General features: G+C 37.7%; 3 protein-coding genes across 20 annotated transcripts in view; 2 read left to right on the plus strand and 1 right to left on the minus strand.

The window, feature by feature from the left end:
* The first annotated feature begins 9 nt into the window (after positions 1-9).
* Positions 10-1,993, plus strand: LOC124631243 (peroxisomal targeting signal 1 receptor). Its single transcript, XM_047165514.1, has one exon. The coding sequence runs from the start codon at positions 171-173 to the stop codon at positions 1,764-1,766; it is 1,596 nt and encodes a 531-aa protein (XP_047021470.1). The 5' UTR covers positions 10-170; the 3' UTR covers positions 1,767-1,993.
* LOC124631242 (probable tRNA (uracil-O(2)-)-methyltransferase) lies at positions 1,982-4,304 on the minus strand. The gene is made up of 4 exons (XM_047165513.1): positions 3,704-4,304; positions 3,436-3,629; positions 3,012-3,245; positions 1,982-2,882 (listed from the first exon to the last, which is right to left on the minus strand). The coding sequence occupies exons 1-4, from the start codon at positions 4,182-4,184 to the stop codon at positions 2,016-2,018; spliced, it is 1,776 nt and encodes a 591-aa protein (XP_047021469.1). The 5' UTR covers positions 4,185-4,304; the 3' UTR covers positions 1,982-2,015.
* Positions 4,305-4,376: 72 nt separating this feature from the next.
* LOC124631240 (inositol hexakisphosphate and diphosphoinositol-pentakisphosphate kinase) overlaps positions 4,377-20,184 on the plus strand; it is a 28,500-nt gene continuing 12,692 nt past the window's right edge. For 7 of the 18 annotated variants that reach the window (XM_047165497.1, XM_047165499.1, XM_047165500.1 and 4 more), the window contains exons 1-14: positions 4,625-4,887; positions 5,229-5,255; positions 6,651-6,833; positions 7,470-7,610; positions 7,690-7,780; positions 8,033-8,187; positions 8,460-8,547; positions 9,297-9,501; positions 10,212-10,493; positions 10,849-11,037; positions 11,552-11,658; positions 13,058-13,198; positions 13,685-13,916; positions 19,577-19,785. In XM_047165497.1, coding sequence (XP_047021453.1) covers positions 4,783-4,887; positions 5,229-5,255; positions 6,651-6,833; positions 7,470-7,610; positions 7,690-7,780; positions 8,033-8,187; positions 8,460-8,547; positions 9,297-9,501; positions 10,212-10,493; positions 10,849-11,037; positions 11,552-11,658; positions 13,058-13,198; positions 13,685-13,916; positions 19,577-19,785 — 2,155 coding nt within the window. In that variant the 5' untranslated portion in view covers positions 4,625-4,782. Of the gene's footprint in view, positions 4,431-4,621; positions 4,888-5,228; positions 5,256-5,283; positions 5,506-6,650; positions 6,834-7,469; positions 7,611-7,689; positions 7,781-8,032; positions 8,188-8,459; positions 8,548-9,296; positions 9,502-10,211; positions 10,494-10,848; positions 11,038-11,551; positions 11,659-13,057; positions 13,199-13,684; positions 13,917-19,576; positions 19,786-20,184 lie in introns of those variants that run through there. The other 11 variants (XR_006984491.1, XR_006984492.1, XR_006984490.1 and 8 more) reach the window with 7 other exon arrangements.

The following is a 20,184-nucleotide window of genomic DNA, read 5'->3' on the forward strand; positions in this document are numbered from 1 at the left end:
ATATCAGATTTGACAGCTTATATATTTAGTATTTACGTCTTCTTTGTGAACTTTGCACATTTTCTAGATTCTTGGAGTTTCTGTGACAAATTATCATACAATATCATTGTGTGTAATGGTTTCAGTCATATTATAATATTTCCATACAAGAGTCTAAGATTTCTCTGAAGATGTCGTTAAATAAACTGGTTGGTGGCGACTGTGGGGGCAATAACTCTCTTATCCAGCTATCGAATATTGTTCGTCGGGATGCTAACTCACAAATGCAATCTCGTTCCGACAGTATGGTTAGTGAATTCTTGGCACAGAATTATCAACCACCGGCTACGTTTAACATGAATGCTTTGCTGAACAATTTACCCAAAGATAATGTGCAAAAAGGCGCCTCAACATCATCGTACGTTCCAGAAGTCAGTGCTCATCACCCAGTCAGTAGACCGTGGACTGCAGGGCCTTCTCCATCATTCATGGCACAATCAATGATGCCAGGCTTTCATATGATGCAGCAACCAATGTTACATCAACAGCCAGTAGCAAACATCCCAATTCAATTTGTCAATGAGGCAGAAGTTGAAGCTATGGAAAGTGATGATGTAAAAGCAAAAGCTCAAGAATATGTTAATAGTGTAAAAGAGGATGATGAGTTGGCGTACAATCAGTTCATGTCATTCATGAAGAAAATAAGTGCTGGAGAACTCAACTTAGGTGAATCAGAGGTAAAAGACCAGAGGAAACTCAGCAGAGATGAAATTTTAGATGAAATGGCTGAGAAATACAAAGATGAATGGGATAAACTCAGTGATGTTACTAATTATTGGGATACAGAGGCAGCTAATGGAATTGCTAAAGAATATACATTCTCTGAAGGCAATGTTATGTTGGAAAATAAAAGTGCTCTGGAAATAGGCAAGGAAAAGCTCAAAATGGGTGATATTCCAGGAGCTGTACTGTGTTTTGAAGCAGCAGCTCAGCAACAACCTGATTCTGCAGAAGCCTGGTTCCTTTTGGGGACAACACAGGCTGAAAATGAACAGGATCCTTTGGCAATAACAGCTTTGAAAAAATCATTAGAAATAAATCCAACACAATTGGAAGGATACATCACTTTGGCTGCAGCATATACAAATGAAAATATGTCCAGATATGCTTATATTGCATTGCTGGACTGGTTAAAAGCTAGTCCTAAATATTCTGATATTTTCCCCCAGGATGTGGATCCTAGGAAATTAGATGTGAAGGATTTAGAAAACCATGTCAAGGCACTTTACCTGAAGGCAGTACACTTGAATATGAATCAAATTGATCCAGATGTCCAGAATGCTTTAGGAGTAGTCTTCAACATCAGTCAAGAGTATGACAAAGCTGTAGACTGTTTTAAGACAGCTTTGATGGTGGCGAGTGACAATGCTAAACTATGGAACAGACTTGGAGCCACTTTAGCCAATAGTGACAAATCTGAGCAAGCTGTGGATGCTTACCACCAAGCTTTGAACTTAGAGCCTGGGTTTATTAGGGCTAGGTACAATGTTGGTATCACTTGTATGAATCTTGGTGCACATAGACAAGCTGCTGAACATTTCTTAGTGGCTCTGAACCAACAGCACAAAGCTACAAGCATGTTTCCAGAATCTTCTACTGATACTAGTTCTTCTACAATTTGGACAACATTAAGAATGGTTTGCGCATTTATGGGAGAACATGAACTTGCAAAACAGGTGGATGCCAGGAATTTAAGTGAACTCAACAAATTTTTTGAACTAGATTAAGAGTTTATTACATTCCTTCTTTCAGTTAGATGTTAAGTGATTATATCTTGTAAATATGTATTATATAAATTGTTTTCAATTATAACAGATGGAATATGGAATTCATAATTATTATAACTGGTTTCAATGTTAATGTTATTTCTTTTTAAGGTTTATTTTTTGGGTCATGTGTATCTTATCTTATTTGGGACTGAGTATAAATAAAATATATTTTCTATTTTTTATAACTTTGATTTATTATTTTCTTTTTTATCTTATTTTCACATGAAGGAAACTGCAGTTTTCATCACTCAAGGGGCACCCCTGTGGATGATTGTTATAAAACCAACATTTCTTCTGCTGCACCTTTATAGGCATTTGTTTTAACTTTCTTTTTCTACTATTACTTACGACTTCATTTATTGTTTTTGGATATCTAAGTCCAACTTTTCCTGATTGGACTTCAAAAATATTGTGATTATTTTTCAGAAGAGTTTGTATTCCACCACATTCAGATTTCAATATATTTAAATGTTCTTGAGGAATAAGTTGAACTAGTTCATTGAATTCAGCTTTTCTTCCAATGGACCATTTGGGGTCTGACTCTGTGCATCCCTCTAACAAGTATCGGCTAATGCATTCAACTATTGAGTCCACCACACCTTTATCAATTTGAGTGCAATTTCTTACCCTTTCAACTGGTTCTCTGGCTTTAAATTCTTTATCTATATTTATGTTGTGTGATGTGTTAGAAGAATCTTTGCTTATTATTTCATCAATTTTATTACAGTACACTGTATATTCTTCTTCTGGATATATTCTGCTACTACTGACTAAGCATATTCTCTTAGTACTAGGTATCTTAAGCCTATCTATGCCTATTTTAAAACCACAATCTTCACACAAATGTTTTATGTGATCTAAATAATCATTGTATTGGCTTTTATATGAGTTTTTACGTTGATATTTAGTTCCGTCAAAATTATAAGCACAACAAGGGAGTAGAAAGAAATTGCATTTATATGAACTCTTGGCTGCAATGACTGGTATCCAAGGTGTGAGCTCATCGGAATGGTTTCCAATAATCCAGTCCATATCAGGAAATATTGATGCATCAGATGGTGTTATAGTTTTTTCCTGAAAATAATATTTATGGTTAAAATTAGTTGACTTAACATGTATCTCAGAAGTAGCCACCACTAATGTTTAGTGAAGTTTGAAATGAAATAAAAACAATTACAAATTAAAATTGTGAGTTATTCATACTTGTAATATCACATCAGATGGGTACATATCCCAGATGTTTCTTTTTCGAACATCTAAGCCTATTCCAGTGTGACCTTCTTTTGTTAGTATGTACACCAGTAGACCATTTCCACATCCTAAATCAACAAAAGATTTCTTGTTGCCCGTCTCATCCTCCCATAGAAGCAACAGATATGCTGCAATTGCAACATCTTCATACACAAATTTTGTTGCATCTGTACATTCTGGCCAGATCTGCAACATACATAGAAAATTACTTTTTTCCAATTCCATGGCTAACCACAAGTAACCGTTTTGGGTCAGTGGGTGTCCTTGGGGGTGAAAATTAGACCAAGATTTGTAGTGAAAAGGATTGTGGATTTTACGTAAACAGCCGTTAATATTTGTTATTGAAGCAATGTAATGTACCCTATTTGGATATTACCTTGACCATTTCTTTTCCATATTTTATCTTCAAATCATTGTATTTTTCATAATACTTAGTTTGCGAAACTAATGACAATGATTCAGAACATATTACATTAGTCTTGGCTTCATCATTAATGGGATTAGTTCCCCACTTGATAAGTTGAGGAAGCAGTGTGTTGGCAAGCCATTTATAAGACTTAGATGTTTCATCTGGAACAAAACTGTATTGAGGTACATCTCCTACAAATAAATTAATCTCAATATGGTTTTCAATAACAACATACCACTTTTAGCTCTTAACGTGATTTGATTATTAGACAGAAATATACAATATGAAAAATCAGGACATATTTTCTGTTCTAGGCTAAGTGGTGTTACATTATAAAATGTGACTGTAGACTTTTCTTTTTGCAAACACACAATTTGATAAGCCTGACTGTCAGAATAATTCTTTGGAAGCAATTCTATGAGAAGTACTTCTATTGTGTTATCAATATCTTCAGATTCAACTACTCTATCAATGTTAAGGTCTTTCAGTATTTGGTTCTTAAATATTTCAATATTGTCATCAGTAACAGATTCACTCAGTGGACTAATTGTTAGGAGTTCAGTTGAAGCCAAAACGTTTTGCTTTCCACTACATCTAAACCATAATTTGCTGCCCCATAACCTCTTGTTGATAACGTGTGGCTTTGATACCAAAATATTTATCGAATCCCAGTATGTATCGGGATTCAATGTAGTTTCAATAGACTTGGAAGACATTATACTGTATTTATTTGTTATATCACTCTTTTACAAACAAGGAAATCGCAATATAAAATGGAAAATATATTTTCATGCCCAAATGATCTGCTGATGTTTACAAAATAGACTAGACAGCCAGCTGGCCTGTGTGTCATTGACAAATCAGCTGTCAAATGTCAAACTGCTGCACTGGCCAAAGATATTTTAGTCTTTGATCTTGTGGGTTATCAAAACGCAGGCAACGCTCGATATGAAACGCAAAAGGTAACATGTTGTTTTTTTCATTCTCAAAAATCAGTTTCAAAATAAATTGCGGCAAAAATATTATTCTTCTCCTTCTAGGCTATCTATGACGCACTGATTTTCGTCCGTTTCGCCACTTCATGATGCTCCATGTAAATTGCGTTTCAGATACACAACAAACATGCCAAAAAAAGAAATGACACCTGTCACTTTTTTGAATTCTGTATGATCTGTGCAGGGCATATTTTTGAAAATATTTTTATATTTTTGTTTTACTTTATATTTTTGTTTCCAAGATTTGCTACTGGTGTTTAGGCGCAGCTTAATGATATTGACAAATTATAAAACAGAAATAGGCAGGTGTATGTAGGTAATGTCATACACTGAGCTCGAACATGGCTATCAAGGGTTGCGGCAAGCTACTCAGCCCCAATTTTATGTCGGAGATGACGGAAATCTTGTACCGATAAGATCATCAGTAAGTTTACATTTTTACGTAGACATTGATGTAGTCAGGTTATACAAAATGACTACGTCAATACTAGCAGAACAATGACCTTTTCCTATATACAAAGATACTGTTATGTAAACTAAATAACAGCTATATGTTATCAATCCAAACACAAATAACTGTAAGGTCACTAAAACGAAACATCTCCAGATTAAATATTGAGTCTGCTAATATTATGTTGGTCGGTTTCCTCACTAATGTAGCACTGATAACAGGAGTGAGCACATTACTTCTTGGATGTTGAGTGCAGGATTGTTACGCCTAATTAGCCTATATTATATAAACACAATAGAATATTATATTTATAGCTTTACATGCTGACAATGACAAGTGAGGTAATGTAGTATGTTAATTTATGTCAAGTTTATCTTAGTTATCAAGTGTAAAGTAGTGTGAACCAATCGGTGGCAAGGTTGGCTGTGTGCCTTATCATATGCTGTGATAGATAGTCAAGTGTATCATAGATAGTGAGTGGTGATGGAGTGGCAGTGGCTTAAGGATTGGTGGCGCCTCAAAAGATGGAGGAAGGACAAGAAGGGCCAGAATGATGATGACATATGCTATTGTGATGACTGTCTGCCTGATGTAAGATGATGGTGGCTTTTGTTTTGTCACTCATGATTTATTCATCATATCATTCAAATAATTTATTTAAATGTAGAATTTAATGTTTGTGTAAATTTAAATTTATGATGTTGTTTGTAACAGGACAAAGACTTTATGATTTATACATGCATAGTGAATGGCTTCTTTTAACATATAGATGTTAATTTTCCTAACTGATAGTGAATGTGTGAGTGTCGCTCCTCCCCACTTATGGAGGAAGCTTCATGTTAGACTAACTTCAGGTTTGTTTATATTTTTGTCTTTATCTCCGATAGGGGATTAGCCGCAGTAAGACGGTAATACTTGTATACTGATAAATAAACATATTCTAAATTTCCTTGCCAATAGGGGTTGGAAAATTCCTGGTAAGGTCTTGTCCTATCAAATTTTCTGAAGTTATTTTTTAAAGTTTCTCAATTTAGAATTTTAGTGATGAATTAAATTAATCTATATTTTTCATCGTCATTCATAGAGTGGTCAAAGCACAATGACACTGGCTTTTAAAATGTTTCTGAACCATTAACTGCATGTTAAAAAAAAAAACAGTCTCACCTGCCACTTATATAAATTTTTTTATTGTACAAAATATCACAATAGTAGAATCATCATCCATGCTATTTTGACCCTTCATAAACATAATTGCATCTGCATTAGAATAATAAATTCTTTATCATATTGATTTATTGAGCTTGGATGCACATAAAATCATAAATAGTTCAATGCTGCAGTTCAAATGCTTGTGTTATCCTTGTTTGTACTAACAAAGTGCACATTGACTGCAGTGTTTACAGTTTTCTCTTGTTCTAGGCTTCTTAGAAGACATTACCAAGCCTTATTTATTATTATTTCTTGGAGGTCTGGAAGAAATAGTATTTCTCTCTCATTCTTGTACATAATTGACTATCATGTCTATCATACAGGTTGAATGTTCTAGAACATCATGTATGGTGATAATTTAAGTGATATTAGATTAGACCCCTATTCTATTTACATGTCCATAAAGGTTTCACATCAGAATCTTTGCAGCATTTGCAGTAAATTATGACTACATACTTGAGGCTTCTATGCCATCAAAGATCCTAGTAAACGAATTTAACAGTTTGATTTGCTCCTAAATAACATAGGGCGAGTTGGATCTGTGCGAGTCGCTGGACCCGCACAGCGATGGCGGGGGTAAGAAGGTGGTGGTCGGCGTTTGCGCCATGGCCAAGAAGTCGCAGTCGAAGCCCATGAAGGAGATCCTCACCCGCCTCGACGAGTTCGAGTACATCAAGATGCTGGTCTTCCCAGAGGAGGTTATCCTTAAGGTTCTCCACATTGTCTAACACAACTAGTGGAACAAAATATTCTGTAGTCTGGTGGTTTACCTACCACCAAATTGGCTGAGTATAAGATTTCGAATCTATTTTGTGACGTCAGCAAATTTTTATAATGCTTAAAATTTGCCTACTGATGCTTAAGCTATGAAAATCATAATTTATTAGATTGTTAAACATGTTGAAATTTAGACGAATCAGTACCTAATTAGAAGTATTGTCGTGAAGAGTAAAGTTGAGTCTGTTGAGAAGTGGAAATATTTTGTTTTACTATTTGTCACGCATTTATCAATTTATCTTCATAATTAACACCTGTTAGATTCTTCTTCATTGGTCTAATTAATCAATGGTAACACGTATCCATAATATCGCGCACGATACTAACATTTATTCGTTGTTTGTACTGATTCCGTTGAATGGCTTCACATACACTAGCTTTGTTTGTGTGCTCGGTGTCGACTTGCGAATTAGTCAGTAATGGTGTATTCATAGTCTTTCACCGTTCATGCATTCGTGCATTTGGTTGGGGAAAGCGTAAGACGTATTGTCCGAATTCGCCGTTATTGTATCCAGGAACATCGTCTAACTACGTGATATCTAATATAATATATTGTCATATATTTGCAGAAACCTGTGGAAGAGTGGCCCATCTGCGACTGTCTTATTTCGTTTCACTCGAAGGGCTTCCCCTTAGACAAGGCCATACAATACGAGAAGTTACGGAAGCCCTATGTTATAAATAATCTTCACATGCAGTATGATATTCAGGTATGTATAGTGCAGGGACAAGTTCTTAAGTTCATTTGACGTCAAGAGTAGTTACTTGATACTTGCATATTGTTTACAGGATCGTAGAAAAGTATACGCGATACTAGAGGGTGAAGGTATAGAGATACCTAGATATGCAGTATTAGATAGAGATTCGCCGGATCCAAAGCGTAAGTTTTTAAAAGTGTTTGGACTCCTCGAAAGTTCCGCGAACTGCGCGCTGTTACGCAGAAAGTTTCTAGTGTTGGTAATTTTTTTATGACTTCGTACAAAGTCGGCCAGTTCATTCTCATTTTGCCTTTCATGTACAGACAAACAAACTATATTTTAAGATTTGCTATTGGCCGACCTCATAGACATTACTTTGCCTCCCTATTTTCGCCTTCCTTTGTGCAATAAAGGAAAGAGGTTCTAACTTCCAGATCACGAGCTGGTGGAATCAGAAGACCACGTGGAAGTGAACGGCGTGGTGTTCAACAAGCCCTTCGTGGAGAAGCCGGTGTCAGCCGAGGATCATAACATTTATATCTACTACCCCACCTCCGCCGGCGGAGGCAGCCAGAGACTCTTTAGAAAGGTACGAATCGAAAATAAGAATGTCAGCGTAATTTGTGCATAGTAATAAATTATTCATAAAAAAGTATATTTTGTGTGAGTTTTTATTAAAATTCTATACAATAGCAATAAATATTTTGGACATCCTGTAACTGAAATATCGAAGGCACTCTTATTTCAGCAATAGTTAACTGCTTAACAGTATACACGATGTCCATTCTTGGTGATATTCCGTGATATACGATATTCACTCTGCACTTACAGGTTTAATAATGTTATTATGTAAACTTACAGATAGGAAGTCGGAGTAGTATATATTCACCAGAATCGAGAGTCAGGAAAACAGGGTCCTTTATTTATGAAGATTTTATGCCCACTGATGGTAAGTTCAAGTAATGATTTATACTAGACAATATTTTGCAGTGCTTGTTAATAGCGCTACTTGTCGCTTAGGTTTATCTCGTAAACAATATCATACAGGAAATTCCTAGAAATCCAGATGATTTCCAAAACTTGCTGTGATCAGTAGCCAGTTTTACCTAGTAACAGTGAGTTGTTACTAGGTAAAACTAACTGGTAATTACTTGAGAGTGATATGATTGGTTCATTGTGGACAGCTACAATATATTACCGGCTTTTACCGGAATTAGTTAATTACAGAGCATATTTCGCATGCGCTGTATACGCCATAAACTTTAATGTTTACATCCATCTACATTGACAGTGAACACGAAAACAGTAGACGACTTACTTGCCATTTGTTTAAATGTAATACTAGTTCAGTTATACAATTTTGTGTCTTATATTGTGCACAGTAAATTCCATTATTGTTTGCACCTAAAGGGTGGTCGTCGCGTGTTTCGAGAATCAACGGTCGTCACAAAAAACTCCATTTCACTACGCTCTTAACTAAAGATAAACGATGTTGATATCATGTTAAATTTAAAATATCACTTAATAAATTAAATGTGGCTGAAAATCAATTTTAATACAATAATAACTAAACTAATTAAATCGTTATTTTATGCTTGTTTAATATGAGTATTTTTGCAAAATCAAGATTGTTAATCCTTGGTTAAGTGCCTACTTCAAATGGAGTATAGACTCTTGAGTTTTTTTTTTTTTTTTCAGGTACGGACGTAAAAGTATACACAGTTGGACCGGACTACGCTCACGCAGAGGCTCGCAAGTCTCCCGCGTTAGACGGCAAAGTCGAGAGGGATTCCGAAGGCAAGGAGATCAGATACCCCGTGATATTGTCTAATCAAGAGAAGCTAATATCCAGGAAGGTTTGTTTGGCCTTCAAACAGACTGTGTGCGGGTTTGATTTGCTTAGGTATGTCTGTTTTTTCACACACTATTTTGTATTTTTTATGAAATAGTAATCAAGTTGGTTATCATATCATTAATGAATGTAAAAAATAATGGTCTAACTGGGATGAAAATTGAGGAACATACAGTGTTGTTGTCACATACAAAGTTAAAGCCACTACAATTTATTTCAAAAAGGCAGTTAATTCTCTATCTCTTCGCGTTACATTTCAAAGTAATTTTCTAATCTAACGAATTTACGCAAAACCGATATCTTTAAGGTGTGTCAGTGAACAAGCTAGTTTTACATTTCGAAGGAGGATCGATATCAGTAACCATGAAGGTTATATAAACTGACGTCATCAAGCTATTTAGGTCGTCAATTCAGCAATTAACCTCGGAACAATGTCATGGCTGGTCGGAGCGTAATTCTGAATAATTAACTTGTTTAAATAATATTCGTGAGAAGGAAACTCAGTCACTAACTGTAATGTGATGATTTCTTCATAACAATAAACACACACTCAAAATCATTTATTCAAACTTGGCTGCAAAACAACACTTTGAACGACAACATTTTACAAAAGACAGCCTTTAAAACGCCCACCCTTCACCACTATCCTAATATATTCAAAATTCTATTCAAAATTTATTTATTTACATTTGAACATAATATATTCATCCCCACTAAAATTCTAGATCTTATAGCCTAGTAAATAAAGCTGAAATTTCCAGAGCAAACGGCAAATCGTTCGTGTGCGACGTCAACGGGTTTTCTTTCGTGAAGAATTCAAACAAATACTACGATGATTGTGCTAAGATCTTGGGTAATATGATCTTACGGGAGTTGGCGCCGACGTTACACATTCCATGGTCGGTGCCCTTTCAGTTGGACGACCCGCCCATAGTGCCGACCACGTTTGGGAAAATGATGGAGTTGCGATGTGTGGTCGCCGTTATAAGACATGGGGATCGAACGCCTAAACAGAAGATGAAGGTTGAAGTGAGGCATCAGAGGTAAGTTGGAGGATTAAGATTTGTTACTTTTGGGGTTTGCTTTTTTGGGTATTGAGAGGAAAAGTCCAATCTGGATAAAATAATTCAAGGGTAGTTAAAGAATGTCACAAACTATCTGATCTGAATTTCTTAAAGCAAAATATTGTTGCATTGGCACCTGGGAAGCTAAAAAAATATCACCAACACGCATGCCCAGCGCTCTAAAGATGGACAAACGGTCCCTAGCGGCTGTGACGATGACTATTGTTACTCGTTTTAGTAGTCTCAAGTTATTTTGACTTAGCTATTTACAAGTTATGAACACCATACTCGTTGTTATATGTAATGTATGTATATGTAATTTCTCCTTTTCCAGATTCTTCGAAATATTCGAGAAATATGACGGTTTCAAGCGCGGCCATGTAAAACTAAAGAAACCCAAACAGTTGCAAGAGATATTGGACATCGCCCGCGCGTTGCTGTCGGACATACAGACGCGACACGCCGACCCTGAGATTGAGGAGAAGCAGGGCAAGCTGGAACAGCTTAAGAGTGTTCTGGAAATGTAAGTTATTTAAGTTTTCATGAAGTTCACTTCATCACGTGCGACTGCTGCATGACGACTAGGGTTCGATTCCCAGGTTGAGCCGATATCGCTTTGGGGATTTCAGGAATTTACACACAGCAACCCAAGATCTGGAAGTGGGTGATAGATTCATGTGTGCATCGGAGAGCACCTTAATGTCAATCTTTTGCCTGATCTCCTTGTGTCTGTTCTATCCTGCTATAAGAGTGAAGTAATAGTGAGTGCATTTGTGTCTGCACAAATTCTTGTGCACTATAATATGTATGTCCTGCGCAGCTGGCTGATCTCCTTATATGAGAACGGCCGTCGTGGCCAAAGCCGGCGTTGACGCCACTTTTTTTACAAGTGAAACATTTCCCCTAGGTACGGGTTTATTGTGCACTACGATGTGTATATTCTGCGCAGCTGATTGATTTCCTTATATGTAAGCCTGTCAACAGCCGTCGTGGCCTACTGTCGGATGCCATTATTATTAATGTTGTTTTCCTGGCAGGTACGGTCACTTCTCTGGCATCAACCGCAAGGTGCAGATGAAGTACCAGCCGCGGGGCCGGCCGCGCGGCTCCAGCTCCGACGACGGTAACGCGCCGCCGCCACACGGTCCGCACGCTTACTGCTAGCTCTGCTGTGCATTGTGATACTTAAACCCAAATATATTTTCGCAAATTGACAACTGTCCCTAAACCCAACCCTTTTTATGAGTTAGTTCAGCCATAACATAAGGATCCGTTTTCTTAAAACAGCTTTATTTTGAAATTTGAATTTGAAAATTCATAGCAAACCGTGAAAGAAAACTGAAGTTTATGCTGTCGGTGAACTAGCTCATAAAGAGGGTAGATGTATGGGAACAATTTGAAAATTTTCTAAATATAAATGTAAGAAATATGAGTAAGGTTCTTTTAGTTGCCCATTCTAAAGGCAAGATTCCTATGGCAAAGAACAAACACTAAACTCCATGCTTTCTCTGTTTATGTATTTATACAGCTATTATAATCAAATTGTATACTATAGGATTGTTTGCAATAATGAAAAGTTAAGATTTTTTATAACATGTATCACAATGCACAGTACAGAATATTTTTGATTTAGCGCTTAAGTACATAACACCCGCCTGTACAAAGTTTGTTCATTGAAGTGCCGTCCATTTGTCGAGTTTTCAGCATTTGCATAGTTAATCACTGAAATACAGTTTAGAAGCTAAAAGCAGTAGTTATCAAAGGTTTTATGTAGATTATATAGAGCTTATTGAGTATTTACACATATAAAACAGTGTAAATTGCATACCCATTTAATCTACCATTGTCATGTTAAATACTAGCTGCATCAAAAAAAACTGGAAGCCAACCCTGACTTGGAAAAGTCTATCTAGTAAGGCCGGAACCGAATAAAGAGGAAAACTAGGCAGATGATATCCTAAAGATTTTGTGTGCCATTTGTACATAATGACATCACCGATGTATCTCATACATTCTGATGTAATATAACATGTAATTGTGATAATAGATAATCTTTAACACACGTGTTAGCGTTGATAACAATATTTACTGAACATGTTGGCTTTACCGTGTTTGCTCGGGCTATTGCGAGCTACTTAGCATGGCTTTAAACGATGCATTGTTCATTAACGAGGTAAATATTTGCAAGCCATTTTAAGACGCTTGGCATAGTTTTTTTGAAAGTTTGTTAAATAATATTTTGGATTTTAAGCTAATTATATTTGTTTAAGACAGTCATGTGGTAAGGTAAGGACTGTGAGAGAATCTTGAGGGAAAATTAAGCAGCCATCTTAGCCAATAATAATAATGCTCTACTTTAAACAAGTTCCAATAGTTACATATTCAAAAACAAAGACATTTATTCGACAAGGATATGGTACAAAAGTTTGTTTAATAAAATAATGCAATTAGAAAAATCTTGATACTTGTAAAGTTTAAAGCAGGCGGGTACATCAAAATAAAAAGTCATTTCAATAATATGTTAAGTTACCTTCGTATTACAGTAAGTGGTGGTGGGGAGCCGTCCTTAGTGCTAATACTGAAATGGGGGGGAGAGCTGACCCCCGCGGGGAGGATACAGGCGGAAGAGTTGGGGAGGATGTTCAGATGCATGTATCCTGGCGGACAGGGAAGACATATACCTGGTATGTATTGGTTTCTAGTACTTTATATGAGCCTTTCGAAAAGTATCAAAAAATTCATACAAAAAATATAAAATAGTTTGTTTAATATGTAATAAAGAACAATTTCCTGAAAAATTCATAGGTAGGAAAATCTCCTTACTCTGATTTTTTTCTACTTTGTATACGACCATTTTTTTCGTTCAATTACAAAAAATAAAGACGAAAAAGAATACACTTATTTACAAAAAGGAAACAAATATACAAGGAAAAATAAACAGAAATATATTCGAACAAAAAGGCGACAACAAAAACAATAGCGAGAGGGGGAGCTTGATATTCAATATTTCTTCTAAACACATATCTCAACATGATTTTGCTGTGCCCTAACAGGGTAGCTTTAAGCCCCTTGTAACATCATTGTAACATTATGGTATGCAAATAAATATGAATATGAAAATTTATATAACAACACCACGTTGAGACATCACTAAAACTCGTCATCTCCAGGTGAAAGTGGCACCCAAGGCCTAGGCCTCCTCCGTCTCCACTCCACCTTCCGCCACGACCTCAAGATCTACGCGTCAGACGAGGGGCGCGTACAAATGACTGCAGCAGCCTTCGCTAAAGGCCTGCTGGCTTTGGAGGGAGAATTGACGCCTATATTAGTGCAGATGGTCAAATCTGCGAATACTAATGGGCTGTTGGATAACGACTGTGATTCGTCTAAAGTTCAGAATATGTGAGTAATATTTATATTTTTAGTAGGACTTCTTGAATTGCAGGGAAAACTCAACTCTCATACTTGTGCAGATAATCACTATGGTTTATGTGCATTGTGTATTGTATATGTTACAGCCATAGTGATTAAATAAATATTATACATAATCACTGGTCATTATATATAATACCCAAATTGACTAGATAACATGATAAATTCATCACTTTATCTGGATATTATTCATAATAGCAGGTCAAAATTAGCCAAAGTAATAAATATGGTAGGTATAACCAACTTGGTACTAAAAACGGTTTAAGTTATTGTCGACTTTTCTATGACAAATCGTCAAATGATTCCTCCCGCTGTGGTTTATCAGCGTGAAGGAGTGTCAGACTGTTAGTGACTTGAACCCACTGGGGTTTGCTGAATCTCTTCGAGGAGCGCGTGGAACAACGCGCGCTGCCGAGAGGAAAGACGATGAGGCAACCGAAACTCACCGCCCACAAACCCACGCCTACGATGGCCGGGAGACGTCATTTGACACCCGGCGCCCGTGGTGTCTTCTATATCCATGGCAGCAGCTGGGATGAGAGGTGTGAACTTCTCTAGCGTCTGCAAGAGACGACGGCATCTCATTACCTCTCACCCCGGACCATGGCTAGAACCAGGGCCGAGCACGAGAGGTCATCGTTGCCTATTGCCTCGACGAGGACACGTCGGTGCCCTTCCCAGGCAGGGCACACCAGGACTGTGAGGTTCACCATGTCCTCCGGGCCGTCCATATAGTGGCCCGAGCCACACCTCAAAGAGGGGACTTTTCGCTACTATTATGGGGTGCCCTGCACTGTGCTAACTAGCCTTTTTCGAATTATATTAAGGTCAGCTACCAGACACTTCAGTTAGTTAACATGAAATAATAATCTTTACCTACTTGTTTTATTACATTATCTAAGTCCATGGAGATATTATATAAAATTGCTAGTTAATGTGATTAATTCTGTGTCAATTATCACTTTATCCAAATTGAGTAGATTATTATAAATAATAGCTAGGTAATATGTATAATATGCAGACTTATTAATTTGGCTGTAACATATCTATACATATAATAAATCTGTAAAAAAACTGTGTCTGTACATTGAAAAATAATAATTGGGTGGGGTTTAGAAACAGTAATGGAGCACAAATCCAAAAAAAAATTCTGTCTGTATGTCTGTATGTCTGTATGTCTGTATGTCTGTTTGTTTGTACACGCTAATCTTCCGAACTACTGAACGGATTTCAATGATTTTTTCGTTGTTGTATCAGTATTAAGCCTGGTCAACATATAGGCTATAATTTATCTTCGAAACTTGAAGACCTGATGCAGAACTCCAACAGACCAACAAAACTATAAGAGATACAAAAATGGTGCCATGGCAAAAATTTTAAGATCTGGAACACCTGATGTGGAACCCCAAGAGCCCAGCTTCTCTGTACCATATACAGGTATGACGTTTTAGCAAAAGTTGTTCAATTTGATAAGCACTTTCTATTGACTTATACAAATTGAAGATCTAAAACACCTGATGTGGAACTCCAGGGGCCCAGCTAGACTATAGCATATAGAGGTATGACGTTTTAGCAAAAGTTGTTCAATCTGATAAGCACAGTCTGTTGACTTATAAAAATTGAAGATGTAAAACACCTGATGTGGAACTCCAGGAGCCCAGCTAGACTATAGCATTATGAAGATATGACGTTTTAGCAAAAGTGGTTCAATCTGATAAGCACTTTCTATTGACTTATAAACATCGAAGATCTGGAACACCTGATGTGGAACTTCAAGAGCAATACTACACTTGAAATGTATAGAAATGAATGTTATGAAATAGGTATGGTGAATCAAAAAAAAGTAATTAGTCTGTCTTTTAGATAACCCTAAAATAATGGACACGTATTTTTCTTTTCTCTCTCTCACAAACAAACAATAACGAAGATACAACAACGCTTGAATTTCGTTTTAAGTCACTGCTTAGTACAAATTTTACATACCTATAGTTCGGCCATTCAGAGAATGCGTTCCTGACACGTCGCGATTGAACTGACGACGTAACTTTGCAATGGCGTTGCAGTTACGATAAAAATATTTTTGCTGGTTGTTTACCGTTTTAACAATTGAGGAGCATTAAAACAACATTATTATATCAATAATCAATGAATGTTATAATTCAGTCAGTTCAATCGCGACGTGTCAGGAACGCATTCTCTGAATGGCCGAACTATAGCAGTGGCGAAGGGTGGTTTAATGAAATAGGGAAGCCGCAGCAAAAAAAAAAACTGGGGGGGGGGAGTACTCAGGGATGGGGGGGGAGAGGTAATGGAGGTAATTTCTCAGTCCACCTTTTAGCACTGACTGAGAGACTGATAGTTTGAACATGTTTTCTCGAGGAATTCGGCAGATTATTAATATCTATAAAACTTTATTATCTTTAGTTAGGTATATTAACTAGGTACTAGAATCTGAGAAAACTTGGCACTAGAAACAATACATTTTAAGTATTTAATTTACAACGGCCTGTTAGCCATTGATATTTATCGTAGGTATTTATCCGTCAGGACGTTAGTAATTTTAATATAGACGTAATATTGGTAGGTAATTCATCCGAGCGGCGTGCCCGAGTTTTATAACACGTTTTTATACTCAAAACTTAACCTTGAAAAATAAGTTCCTTCCTAAAGTAAACAATCTGTCGGATCGGAAAACAGTCTAATGCGATAAATGCTATAGGTACATTAAAAAGAAACCTGATGCCAACTGTCTACGTATCAAAATACATCATTTCAACGTAGATATCTCTATTTTCACTAGGTACGCACACTGTAGTACTGTACTTGTACTTGTACTGAGTACCAGGTCACACAGTGCGATCGCGGGAATTAGTAGGGAGTAATGATACTGCCAACTATTTAATCAAAATTATATACTTGGTGAATTCATAAAATTAAATAAATTCCCAACTAGGGTCATTAAATCGCGGAGAATCTTAACACCGCGATTCAGGATTTGCATAAAAATGCACAACGCCATCTATGTTGACATAATGTAACTAAAACACACACACGAACTATGTTATTTCCAAATGATACACACACTAATAAATTCAATTAAGTAATACAAAGAACAAATTGTTAATGGTATTATCTAAAACAAAATAAGAACAATGAGAGTGAATTTGTCTGATTTGTTTGTTTACATATTTGAGAAAGCGCTGTCACTCGCGCGTAGACAGATATAGCTACTCTACTCTTGACGCGTTCTTTCTCGTTCACTCGCGAGTTTTGATTGGTGGAAGCCGCTCCGTGAGCCGGCTTACCGCTCGCCCTTATTTTGCGAACATCGCGCGGCGCGGCGTGGATGACGTCACGCAAGCGTATTTTTGTATGGAGGAGGAAGCCGCGGCTTATTTAGTAGGAGCAAAATGTTTCAAGTAATTTATAGACAATTTTTTTTACGGTGGTAGGCGTTTTGTTATACCTACATATTTAAATTGTGTGGTTTAAATGATTATATTAATTATACCTATACCTATATTATAACTTATACCTATGCTTCTTTCTTGAAATTCGAAAGGGAAGCCGATGGGAATCGGCTTATAAGGACGCCTCGCCACTGATACCTAGACGTGGCGTCACGAGCCTCCACTCTCCGACTTTGTTGCGTTATATCTCATTATTATTTTGTATGTCTCTTCCAGACCTCGGGACTACATAGTTCCGAATTTTCACGCCCTTTTGAGACAACTTTAATGAAATGGTGACACAAAACCGACGATTATCCCTTTATACACTATAAAAATGAACCCAAGGACAATCCCAGGTGGACGTCGTTAAAAAAAAGACAATCCCCGGTTCTGTGCTAAACTATTGCTAACTATGGAGGAAAACTACTTGGGCTATTGTGATGGGATGTTAGTGGATGACAATGTATTAGGTACATGTAAAAATGGCAGGTGGAGACTCGCCACCTCACTTACTGGGCCCCCGGGAACCAGTCACTGAATAGCAACAAGAGGGCAACAGGGAAATGAGCGGCGGGTAAGGGTGAGGATACCTCGGCGGACTTTAAACGCAGATTACGCGCTCCCTGTGCAGCTGAGCAGGGCTACTAATACTGCTCTAGCGACTCCACTCTGGACGGCCAAGCCAAGCCAGAGGCGTGAGACCTACCCCCGTCATGGTTCACTCCGACCGGCCGGAGATGGGGGACAGTATACTCTCCCTGGAGAACAGTATATATAGCTCCGCGGGGTCGCTACTCCCCGTCATCAGCCTCAGATGTCCTGCGGTGCCTATATCTCATTATTATTGTCATTATTATCTCAAGAGCCTTTGTCCCAATTATGTTAGGGTCGACTTCCAGTCACGATGCAACTGAGTACCAGTGTTTTACAAGGAGCGACTGCCTATCTGACCTCCACAACCCGGTTACCCGCTCAACCCAACACCCCTTGGTAAGACTTACTGGCTTCTGACTACCCATAACAACTGCCAAGAATGTTCAATGACAGCCGGAACCTACAGTTTTTACATCCCCTCCAAATAACGGTCATTGGTATCCAAAATATACATAGAAAGTACATACGAACTTAGAAAAGTTGCATTGGCAGGCACTTGCCAGACCTGGAATCAAAGACGCACGCTCATACTTGAGAGATTGGTTCTTTTTTTTTTTTAGAATAGATTTTTTTATTATGCAAATATGGGTATACAAAAGGTCTTATAATTATAACGTTCAGCCATATTTTACCATTCGGCATGCTAACATTATTCATTGTTCTCTACCCACTAAACCACCACGACTTCAACTAAGTCACCACGACTTTGTCATCTATTTAATGTTTTTTTACGTAATAATACGTGTAATATTTTTGCCACACACAACTTAATTGCGGACTAATTAGAATCACTACTTTTATCCCTATGGTCACATCTATTGCAGTTCAGTTCTCAGCGTTTTGTTTAGTCTGCTGTGCTTTTGCCGTTAAAGTACAAAAATTAAATAGGTATATGGAACGTTTCTAATGGTTATGCGTATTCCGTTGTTTTCAAGTCAACGGGCCCTTAAAATTCAATATCAGACTATTCAGATCTTTGATTTTGCTGACCCCGTAGTCGCTGGCATAAGGGACAGGATCCGCGTACGAAGTCGCGGGCAGAAGCTAGTATATCATTAGAGTGTCGCGTAATCTTGCTTTCGATCCGCTTCATATGAAGTTCCATCTAAGTGACTTTCTTTTCACCCTTCATGTCCCTCTAATATTCATTGTCCATTGACTGAGGCGACATTACGTGCAGGTATGTTCATCGCCGTGCTTCACGATTTCTATTGCGCAAATCAGCGAGATGAAGCAATAACTGTTTTTTTTTTATATATTGAAATAGGCTAGTTTCCTAAAAATTATAACTCGGACTAGTTATAATTTTTTAGGAAACTTCTTGTAGATTGTCCAAAATTAAGCGATACGTATTTTTACTTTCTTAAATTGGATCTGAATTTATTAAGATATAGCGTATTAAAGTTGCGTTGAGTGTGACGTCACAAAGTGCTATAATTTTCAGGACTCTGTGACGTAAAACTCCTAATTTTTGAATTTTTCCAATACCTCATTCCAAAATTGACTTGTCATATTTGTCTCCAGGGCCAAAGCCCGTCTGCACGAGGCCATGCAGGTAGACCGTGATTTCACGGACGCGGACCGGTCGCGCATCAACCCGTGCGAGTCCGTCAGCATCAGCGCCGCCATGCACTTCGTCAAGAACCCCGTGCGCTGCTGCGCCCACGTGCATACTCTTATACAGCAGCTTGTGAGAATTGTCGTCACTAAGAAGGACGACCCCAAGACTAAAGGTAAGTGTTACTGTCCGTCAGCATCAGCGCCGCCATGCACTTCGTCAAGAACCCCGTGCGCTGCTGCGCCCACGTGCATACTCTTATACAGCAGCTTGTGAGAATTGTCGTCACTAAGAAGGACGACCCCAAGACTAAAGGTAAGTGTTACTGTCCGTCAGCATCAGCGCCGCCATGCACTTCGTCAAGAACCCCGTGCGCTGCTGCGCCCACGTGCATACTCTTATACAGCAGCTTGTGAGAATTGTCGTCACTAAGAAGGACGACCCCAAGACTAAAGGTAAGTGTTACTGTCCGTCAGCATCAGCGCCGCCATGCACTTCGTCAAGAACCCCGTGCGCTGCTGCGCCCACGTGCATACTCTTATACAGCAGCTTGTGAGAATTGTCGTCACTAAGA

The sequence above is a fragment of the Helicoverpa zea genome, chromosome 6, assembly GCF_022581195.2.
Source record: "Helicoverpa zea isolate HzStark_Cry1AcR chromosome 6, ilHelZeax1.1, whole genome shotgun sequence".
NCBI classification, from domain to species: domain Eukaryota; kingdom Metazoa; phylum Arthropoda; class Insecta; order Lepidoptera; family Noctuidae; genus Helicoverpa; species Helicoverpa zea.

What these genes read in the sequence shown, in the direction of transcription:
- LOC124631243 (XM_047165514.1), top strand. Translation starts at nt 171, where the DNA reads ATGTCGTTAAATAAACTGGTTGGTGGCGACTGTGGGGGCAATAACTCT.
- LOC124631242 (XM_047165513.1), bottom strand. Translation starts at nt 4,184, where the DNA reads ATGTCTTCCAAGTCTATTGAAACTACATTGAATCCCGATACATACTGG. An exon ending in CACGTTAAGAGCTAAAAGTG is followed by an intron (nt 3,630 to 3,703) that starts GTATGTTGTTAT and finishes GTTTTGTTCCAG; the next exon opens with ATGAAACATCTAAGTCTTAT. An exon ending in ATGGAAAAGAAATGGTCAAG is followed by an intron (nt 3,246 to 3,435) that starts GTAATATCCAAA and finishes TGTATGTTGCAG; the next exon opens with ATCTGGCCAGAATGTACAGA.